General features: G+C 38.7%; 1 protein-coding gene across 1 annotated transcript; it reads right to left on the bottom strand.

Annotated features, from left to right (window-relative positions):
- Nucleotides 1-1,140: 1,140 nt before the first annotated feature.
- Nucleotides 1,141-8,364, bottom strand: LOC111999970 (uncharacterized). Its single transcript, XM_024032076.1, has 2 exons — nt 8,067-8,364; nt 1,141-2,606 (listed from the first exon to the last, which is right to left on the bottom strand). Exons 1-2 carry the CDS (start codon nt 8,362-8,364, stop codon nt 1,141-1,143), a joined length of 1,764 nt encoding a protein of 587 aa, XP_023887844.1.
- Between the last annotated feature and the right edge of the window lie 2,605 nt (nt 8,365-10,969).

Here is a 10,969-nt window from a genome sequence, read left to right as displayed (position 1 = left end):
ATTCTCTCAACTTCTCTCTAATATTTCTTTTCTCTAGTTTCTTCCCTTGGAGGCTGGTTTCCTCGAAACAAACCTTGAATACATCCGCCCTTCCTTGAGCTGATTCTATCACTGAGGCAGTGGCTCTGCAATGGGCTATGGAGACTGCTATAAGAGAAAAATGGCAGCTGGTCATGATCGAAAGCGATGCTAAAGCTTGTATAGACCCCATCATCAACCCTATCAGCCGCCCTGCTTGGTCCATAAGCACATACATAAGCAATATTCAACACCTCTAATCTTCCTTCAATTCCATCCTTTTCTTTTGGGTTAGGAGAAACTGCAATTCAGCAGCCCATTCTATTGCCAAATTTGCTGTTAGTTCTAATATGTCTTTCATTTTCAATAACGGTAATCTTCCATGTGCTTTAGAGCTGGTTTGTAAGGAAGATTACCCTGTTTGTGATTCCTTTTCTGTTTAATGGAAATTGCAGTTTATCAAAAAAAGAAAAAAAAAAAAGAAAAAAAAAAAAAAGGACAGGAAGGTCTTAAGGCTTGATTAAAATATACATATAACATGGTAAAACTACATTATGGTGAGTTTAGTTCAGCCTTTTGAAATTGTATTTTTTGGAAATGTGGCAGTTTTAAAAACTACTTTTTAATTTGGGCTTTTTGAAAAACTAGTGTTTGGTAAAAGTTATTAGGCGTAAATGCACTTTTAGTCCTTATATTTTGATTTTTTTTTTCCATTTTAGTTCCTACATTTTATTTTTACTATTTTTAGTCTCTAAACTAATTAACGCCCTTCATTTAAGTCCTTGAAACACCATTCCGTCACCAAATTAATGGGAAAACTGACGAATCAATAAAATAATAATTTTTTTTTTTTACATAGTAGTCAATAAAATAATGGGAAGAAATCAGACTCACCAAGCAATAAAATAAAAAACTCACCTGATTTAATAAATGCCCTACATTTAAGTACTTGAAACACTATTCCGTCACCAAACTAATGGCAACACTGACGGATCAATAAAATAATAATTTTCCTTTTACACATTAGTTAATAAAATAATGGGAAGAAATCAGACTCACCAAGCAATAAAATAATAAACTCACCTGATTTAATGATGGATGGTGCTGCTGGTGTTGGTGGTATTACTGCAAGAGGCAGCATCGGATGAGGCAATGAAATTGGCTCCACCTTCTCTCTCTCATCGGTACTACGTCATCTTCCCTAGAGGCCATTTCACTAGCTGCTGCCTTTGCTTCCTCTCTGAGCTTCTCGTAGATATCACCTTTGTAAAATTTTCTCGTCCTAAGAACCAAAATAATAGAAATAAAGAACCTAAACAACGTTACCAATGTGATTATAATAAGAGCCATCCTGTAACAATAAGCGCCTGTGCATGTTAATTGCTGACCTACCTTCCTTGTGAGAGCTAAAGCTTCCAGTTGCTTCAAAGCCTCCTTATCATATAAACGACCAGCCACTATCACATTGAGAATGTAAGACCCAACTAGGCTTGAAATGGCACCAAAATTGTACAAATTGGAATAATACTTGAGGCCATAGATCTCAGATATGATGGCGAATATTAAAGGCAATTGTGCACCAAAGCAGAACCCAATAATCACTGAAGCAAAGTAAATAGGGTATGGGGCTGGAAAGGCGATTAAGAGATGGCCAACACAGGAGAAAAGAAGGAAAAATGAAAGCACTAGGGTACGAGGGAATTTGTAGTTGACTAAGAAGATTTCAGAAGCAAAGCTAGACATAGCTCGTCCTAGATAATTCCAAATGCTCACGAGTGATACAAAGGTTTCGATGCTGTGATTTGGATAGCCTAGTGACTTACCAATCTGACCCAAGTTGTCAATGGCTGTTAAAGTCCCACCAACACCACAAGTTGAGGCTACAAACAAAATTAACATGTCGATGCTGAATAATGCTTGTAATATTGTGTAGTCTTCACCTCTATCTGGGGGCTTGAATATGTTGCTGAAGCAAGAATCTAGCTTTCTTTCACTTGCTTGTGCTTCAATTGGGGGCAGTACAGGTTCCTTCAATATTTGTGGATTTTCAGCTACTACTTTCACTTGTACAGGATCATTTATGGGGTGCTCCTTTCTCCTCCAAAGTTTGGATTCTTCTTTCAATACTATTACAAGTGGGAGAAATAGTAAAATAACAACAACCCAAGCACTTCCAACATATTCAATTCTATTAAAACTGAGACTGTTTTGTATGATAATAAAAATCATGAGAAACCCGGCAAGGCCAAGTGAAATATAGAGGAAGTTGTTGAAAACTTTGAGTTCGTTGGATCGTCGAGCTGTCTTTATAATCCAAACCGTTTGAAGAAAGACAATGGAAACAGCTGCCGGAAGCCAAGCAATTAGCAAAATCAGAGCCTTTGAGTTATCCACATAGATAGCATGGTAGTGTTGTGTCAGAATAGCACCACTTATACCAACAAAACTCTTCAGAAGGCCTATGACACTGCCACGGTTTTCAGGGAAGTTCATAACGGAAGTGACTAAAGCTCCAGTATTTGCAAATGCTCGTGGGTTTGCACCGATGCATATATATAAACACATTTGCCATAGCTTGGTGATGAAGTCTAAAAAATCACCAATGAATTACACGTCGCTCACACGCTCAAAAAGTCACCTGCACAGCAAGAAAGAGAAAAACCTACAGAGAGCACCGGTGTGGTGCCGGCCAAATATCCTCCGAAAGTCAAGTTAGAATCTTTTACAATTCCAGAGTGTTAGAGAGGGTTGATTATGCGTACCTTGGCTTGTGTGGGTATTGGGGTTTTTATAGTAGTTGAAAGTTGACCTCTTTTACTTGGAATCGAAGTCCTTTCCTTGTAGAAATCATCTTTAAGAGTCCAAAACGTGGTGGACAAGTCTTTTCCTTATAGAGAAGATCTTCATCAATGTACGTAATCTCTAGAATCCTCCTTGCATTAGGATTCTGTTTAAGATTCTATGATAATGGGCAGCAACTATTCCTATCAAGAGTTTCTAGCCGGCCCATGGCCAATCAGTCCGTCCATAGTTCATCCGTTCACACCGAATCTGTCCTTAACAGGTCTTGCACACAATAGGCTCGTCTATTTTTCAGCCCATAAACAATAAACAGCCTGGTCCGTTATACTATGTTTCGTAGCCATACATTTTTTCCTCTTTCAGTTGCCCCCTCACCCGATGGATCTGTCATACATAAGCAAACGGACCCATAGGGTGACAGTTCAAAGTTTCAATCAATTGACCATGATACATAACTTCGCGAGCTTATCCCCGTACACTGACAGGTTTAGCAGTAACCCATTTATGACCTGTGCCACGTGTCACTCTTTCAATGGCTGTTGTTTTAGAACAAGGTGTCGCTTCGTCTTCCGTGCACCTCTTCTATAAATAACACCCCTTCCGCCTCTCATTTTTCTACTTTTTACTGAAAAATATTGTCAGAGCATGTCTGTCACACTTGTCAGAGACCACTCCGTTCACTCCTGCACCCGTCGTTTGCAATTTCATTTGCTCATTCCGTAATTTTGGTAAGTAATCTTTTATCCGTCCTCTTTTTAATTCTCATTTACTTTTTGGTGTTATATATTTTCTTAGACTTTATACCCTCGTCACTCTTTCCAAACCTGTCAGAGTCTTAGGTTTTGTCATTACATGTAGGCCATGTCTAGTGCGTCAAGTAACCAGCCGGTCGTCCGTGACGGGGCGGATTACGAAGAGGTATATTCGTCAGGTCGCAAAGACCAAGACGATCTGAGAGAGGAGAGTAGTCCGTCTTCATCCTCCCCGTCCTCAACAAATGAGGATATGGAGATGATTGAAATAGAGGAGGGTTCCGCTGATGAAGAAGGGCAAATAGTTATATCCGTCGTAGGAGTTGATGGACTTAGGGAGTTCATCATACTTCTAGAGTGGACGGTGAATGCCTTTACATCCACCATTAAAGAACCTCATTTTAATACCCTTAGGGCCCGTTACCAAATCCCAGATTACATCCCCATCCGTTTGCCCTACAAGTCAAAAAAATGCTATTATGAAGGAGTGGACGGTGTCGGGGTGTATGAACAGATGCTCAAGGCAGGCCTCAGGTTCCCTCCAAGTTCCCTACATCGTGAACTCCTCAAATACCTAGGTTTATCCGTCAGCTAGATATCCCCTAATGCTTGGAGGGTCTTCATAGCAATAGAGGTCCTATACGGAGCAATGACGGACAGTAGAAGAAGGCTGACGATAAGGGAATTCCTTCACTGCTACCGTCCAGACGAGATAGATAAATCAAGGGGGATGTATAGTTTCGTTCCTAGGAGCTCCGTCCTGAAAGTGATCTATGAAACCCCAGATTCTAATAGAGATGGAGGTCCTATACGGAGCAATGACAGACAGTAGAAGAAGGCTGACGATAAGGGAATTCCTTCACTGCTACCGTCCAGACGAGATAGATAAATCAAGGGGGATGTATAGTTTCGTTCCTAGGAGCTCCATCCTGAAAGTGATCTATGAAACCCTAAATTCTAATAGAGATTGGAAGAGCCGTTATTTTTTCATTGAGCGAGACGGTTGGATGTGTTATCCAGGGGAAACGGATTACATGCCCGTCGACATGATTTGTGGCATTTTAAACCTATCTGGTATGAACTCGTCATATAGCAATTATTATAAGTTTATTTAATATTTATTTTGTTTTTAACGTCTGTCTTCTTTTGCACAGTTTGACGGCGTCCACAAATCACTCTCGAGGAGTTCAGTTTCCTTGAGAAAATTTTTGCAAAGTCTAAACTAGAGGAACGAACCCGGGCCAAGCTCGTCAACCTCAACACCATCCACTGGTATTGCGACGGGCCTGAGCCAACTCTAGTGGCACTCAAGTACGAAGAGCGCACCCGTCAATGTAAGTCCGTCGTTCCTCCTTGTTCAATTTTTTTTTTGACACCCATCTACCTCTTCAAAAATGGATGTCGCTAAAAGGAGAGCGGCTATCAGACTACAAGCTGCCAAAAACAAAGAAGTCGGAGTGGACGCTATGGGGATAGGCTCCAGCAAACAAACACTTAAAAGGAAGCAGCCATCAAAGGGTGACTGTGCACCTAAACAGCCCAAGGTTTCTCTAGAGCCCGTCGTTGGCTTGATGGTTGGGGGGACTAAGACGGTCACCCCCGTGAAGCATAGGGCCGGTAAGGGCCTAATGACAGGTCCGTCTGGTAGCCAAAAGAAACCGACCGTCCTACTCCGCGAGGATTCCAAGTACGCCCTTGAGGGGCTCTCGTCCATCATAACCACCGAGGACTATGAGGACTTGGGAAACCACTCGACAGAGGCGATGGGAGAGACGACCCTTTTCAGTATTGCACAGGTAACTCATCCGTCGTCATATAGTCCGTCCTTTCCCCCTTCTCTTTTGCCTTTCAAGTTTAACTTATGTTTTCTTCCAGGCCATGATTATGATGAAAGGGATGATGGGACGGTGTCTCAGCCATGAGACGACCCTATATCGTGTACGTGAGAAGGCCAAGGTGATGGAGGAAAAGCTGCTCGAGCTGAAGACCTGGAAGGTCATCTAAGAGCAGAAACTTAAAATGGCTGAGACGGTTAAGGATGAATGTATCAAGCTGACGGACCGTCTGAAGAAAGCTCTGGAGGAGAAGGACAAGGAGGTCCGTCAGGCTAAGGAGGTCGCGATATGCGAGTATCGTGACTTTGACACCCTGATTACGGAGCTGAGCCTTACATATAACGATAGTTTTGACGATGCCATTCGTCAGGTGAAGACTTTGCATCTAGAGATGGACTTGTCAACCGTCGCTATTACTGCCCCAGAGCAAACATTCGTTCAACCTGTCCAGTCAGATGATACAGACGCTCTCTTTGGCAAGAACCCCCCATCCATGAAGCTCCTGTTGATCAGACGGTCGTTGAAAGCGATCATAAGGATGATCAGGCCTGTCATGACGAAGAGAGAGATATGCCTGCTGACAATCTGTAACAACTTAGTTTTTTTTTTTTTTTTTTTTTTTTTTTTTTTTTTTTTTTTTTTTTTTTTTTTTTTTTTTTTTTTTTTTTTTAAGAAAAAAGTGTAGAACAATTTCTGAATCCCCGTCATGTTTTGGGGCTTTTGAACATTGCCCTTTTAGGGCTTTCTTTATATATTTGTTAAACTCTGCAAGGTCTGTCGACCTTTATTTTATTCTTGTGAAATGCATCCGTCTTACTTTATTCAAGTATGTTTTTGTTTTTCACGGATTTTGGATCTTAACACTCTTAGATAGATTTCGTCTAGTTTATGCGCTTCGTCCACTTCTTTTTTATACTCTTGGGACGATCCGTCCAGTCTTGTGGACGTAGGTTTAATCTGTCCATTGTTTGGACTCAAATTTTCATCCTCTTTGGATGATCTGTCCATCCCGTGGACTCTGTTTATTTTTTGGACTTTAGGAGTTATCATCCTCCTAGGATGATCCGTCCATCTTGTGGACTTAGTTTCTATCCGTCCATTTTCTGGACTTTAAGAGTCATCTTCCTCTTAGGATGATTCATCCATCTTGTGGATTTAGCTTTTTATCCATCCATTATCTGGACTTTAAGAATCATCATCCTCTTAGGATGATCCGTCCATCTTGTGGACTTAGCTTTTTACCCGTTCATTCTTTGGACTTTAAGAGTCATTATCCTCTTAGGATGATCCATCCATCTTGTGGACTTAGTTTCTATCCGTCCATTTTCTAGACTTTAAGAGTCATCATCCTCTTAGGATGATCCGTCCATCTTGTGGACTTAGTTTCTATGCGTCCATTTTCTGGACTTTAAGAGTCATCATCCTCTAAGGATGATCCGTCCATCTTGTGGACTTAGCTTTTTATCCGTCCATTCTCTGGACTTTGTAGTTATCATTCTCTTAGGACGATCTGTCTATCTTGTGGACTTAGTTTATATCAGTCCATTTTCTGGACTTAGGAATTTTTTTTTTTTTTTTTTTAAAGTAGACGACAAACATAGTCGAGTTTGAATATTCCTCTTATTAATTAAAAGAAAACCATATGTTTGTAAAAAACCAAAAAAAATACCTGCCCCCTTGGGCTTAAAAAGGTACTTGTAGAAAGAATTGTTTGAAGTAAAAACTAGGAAAACTAAATGATAAACTGGAAAATTGGGAAATGTTGATGCTCTTCATATCTTCATACCGTCTCTACTGGTAGTATTTTCGAAGGTGCTCCGTGTTCCATGGGTGTTGTAGCTTCCGTCCGTCCATGGTTTCGAGGTGGTAGGTCTCCTTCCTCTGCCATGACGAGATCTTGTAGGGTCCTTCCCAGTTGGGGCCGAGCTTTCCTTGTGAAGGATCTCTAGCAGATCTCATTACCTTCTGTAGCACAAGATCTTCGATCTGAAAATCTCTATGTTTGACATTGGAGTTGTAGTATTTTGCCATGAGGTTCTGGTATCACGCCAACCTCTGCTCTGTTGTAGCCCGGATCTCGTCCACCAGGTCTAGCTAAAACCCGAAGGCCTCTTCATTCTTATGCTCGTTGTAGTTCTCCACCCGATAGCTTGCAAGCCCTACCTCTGCTGAAATGACAGCCTCGCTTCCGTATGCTAGTCTAAAAGGTGTTTCTCCAGTAGGTGTTCTTGCCGTAGTACGATATGCCCATAAGACGCTTGGTAGCTCGTTAGGCCAGATGCCCTTAGCACCCTCGAGCTGAGTCTTGATGATTTTGAGTAAGGACCGGTTTGTGACTTCGACTTGCCCACTGGTCTGTGAGTGTGCGGGTGACGAGTAATGATTCCTAATACCCAGCTGTCGGACTCGACTATGATAATGACCCATTAAGATTCTATGATAATAGGCCGCAACTATTCCTATCAAGAGTTTCTAGCCGGCCCATGGCCAATCAGTCCGTCCATAGTTCATCCGTTCACTCCGGATCCGTCCTCAACAGGCCTTGCACACAATAGGCTCGTCTATTTTTCAGCCCATAAACAATAAACAGCCTGGTCTGTTATACTAGGTTTCGTAGCCGTACATTTTTTCCTCTTTCACTTGGGTTTGGCAACACAGCCAGTGACACTAAGCCATACCATAAGGTAGCCAAACAAGTTCATGATTGCCCCAATTAAGAGGACCACCCATGGGGGTGTGATCTTGTTGATAAGTCCAGATAGGACTCCAACGTTACTACCCAAGTCTTTGAAGAAGCTGACCAAGTTGAGCGATGTCTGGTCATAGCCTAGGGTTGATTTTATGTCGTTGGAATATATGCTAAATATGTACGTTGAACCTGAGACAGACATGATTAACAACGATGCTAAGGCCATGAACCATCTACCAAGGAGCACATGCAAGCTGAAGCTTTTCATGGCTCTTTAACCTCCACTGCCACCTCTGAACTCAGTCCCCACCATTTTCATTTATATTAAAGGTTAAGATACGCATGCTTTAGGCTTGGACTTACTTATGAGGAGGGAGCATAGTACAGTCAATTTTATACACATGTGGGGCTGGAAAACCACATGTCAACTGCAGTGTGCTTGATTTCTTTACCTGCGCGCTAGAGAGGTAATCACATGGGTGTGCTTGATTCCTTTAAGTGCTTCACGTAAGCTTATTATTTTATTGGTTGGTGAGTCTGATTTCTTCCCGTTATTTTATTGACCAATGTGTAAAAAAATTTATTATTTTATTGATTCATCAGTTTACCCGTTAGTTTGGTGACAAAATGGTGCTTCAAGGACCTAAATGAAGGGCATTAATTGGTTTATGGACTAAAAGTGGTAAAAATAAAATGTAAAACTAAAATAAAAGAAAGTCAAAATGTAGGGACTAAAAGTGCATTTATGCCAAATTATTAAAAAGTAGTTTTTAAAAAAGTTAAGTGTTTGGTAAGCACTTATGGTTTTACCTTCATAATAATAATACTAATTTTTATTATTATTAATGACTTTATGTCTATAGTAAACTAGTCGCTAACTTGTGCGATGCACGGGATAGTTAAATAAAAGGATAATTAACCAACATTACATTAAAAAGAAAGGTAAAAGAATTAGTGAGAGACTAATTTGCCCACCAAGAATTTAAAAGAAAAAAAAGATTGAGAAAGAAAAAGAAAGTGTAATGTTACGTTAAAAGTGTAATGTTGGAAACTAAAGCAACATTAAAAACAATGGAGAAACTATTTGCAAAGAGGATTACAACCTTTGTATGTTTACTTGGCTCAAGGCCAAAACTCAAATTCAATTTTGCAACAAAAAAAAAAAAAAAAAACATACAACAGCCTTACTACACAAATTCACTTTTTGCTCTAATTTATCTTACAAATCGTACACTATCAATAATTTCAATAAACACTATTGCTAAATCTGCTGTTTATTGAAACAAACTTGATGTAAAGCTTGATGTAAAGCCAGACATTAGGCTTTCTAGAGGTTTAACAAATACATTTTTAGCATTTTGAAAAGATGATTGAGCAATAGCTTTTGAAACTTGAACATTTTTTTTATAAAGAATATGCACAAATTGTGAATGGTTTTCATGTATACGGCTAATTTAAAAAGAAAAAAAATGTGTGAACAATTAAATTATTATTAAGTAATTGTTTGTATTTATCTCAAAAGTCATACCCTTGTATAAATACATTAACTATTTTATATATACATATATATTATAGCTATTATATACTATATTAGATTATATATAACATTATTTCTCTCAACAACACATTAAGACTTTCCAAAAAAAAAAACGTTGTAAAACTTTAAACTTGACAGCCACAAGTTTTATTTTTATTTATTTTTTTAATGAAATCAATAGACAGCCACATGTTTAGAAGTCAAGGAATTTAAATTGTTGGAGGAGAGCAGTAAGTTTATACGGCACACGGTTTTTCAAAAGTCAAAAGAAAGACAATAAAAGCAGTAAATCACTTAACAATAACTAAACAAAGCACGAGAGAGATATATACCAATGGTATTAGCTTGGACTGGAGCTGGAGTTGAGAGGACGACCATAGACATACGGTGAGCAACTGGCAATGCTAGTGCACAGCACAAACATAGTAATGTAGTTTAATTTGTTTATTTGTTTTTTTTTTAATTTTTTTTTAATTTTTTAAATAATGATCTAGGATGATTTAGAATGTATTACTTGGGGTTTTTTGTGTGTTAGTATTTAGAGGGCCATGGATTGAAGGATTTACCAAATATATTGGGTTTTTTTTTTTTTTTAAACTATCAGGTTGAAGTTAAACAGAGAGAGTGGAAAAGATACAAACTTGATGGCTATGGTGGCTGACAATGACGGCAACAAACAACGGTGGCTATGTCATGGGTGGGAAAAAAAGAAGAAAATTGGGGAGGGAGTTTGGGGTTTTCAATATTTTTCCGGAAGAGATCTATTTTTGTGTTTGATAGAAAACTTATAGGCTATAGTCGAGTTTGTCAAAGGTTTCATGTAGCATTTACTATTTAGTTTAAAAAATTAATTAATTTTTTTAATATAAATTAAAATGATGTTGTGGAAAATTGTGGGAGTTTCAGAGGTTTCGGTTATATATATATATATATATATATGACCGAATAACTTTGGTAAAATGTATCTCTACCAATTAAAATTTTATAAAGACTTATCTTTTAAATTGTTTCAAACACGTGCACCATTGGCGTTATGGTCACTCTATATGTATATGTGCTTGTGGGTGTGGAAGCCAAGAGCCAAGAGTTGGGGTTTAAGTTTTCAGGAGAGAGTTTCACATATGTACACTTAGATTATGTTATAGTAGAATTCAATCTTAGATTAAAAAAAAAATTAATTAAAAAAAAACTTTTAAATTTTGTAATTATTATACTTATTAATAATATGACTACCACCATTTTCCAAAACTTTTTTTTTTTTTTTTGATAAAAGGATCAAACATATATAGAAGTTAGAAGAAAGTACTATAACCAATGTTTAGCTAATATTAGGCAT

Source organism: Quercus suber, unplaced genomic scaffold, assembly GCF_002906115.3.
Source record: "Quercus suber isolate HL8 unplaced genomic scaffold, Cork oak 2.0 scaffold_6, whole genome shotgun sequence".
Classification (NCBI taxonomy): domain Eukaryota; kingdom Viridiplantae; phylum Streptophyta; class Magnoliopsida; order Fagales; family Fagaceae; genus Quercus; species Quercus suber.
This window is presented reverse-complemented; position numbering and strand designations above follow the sequence as displayed.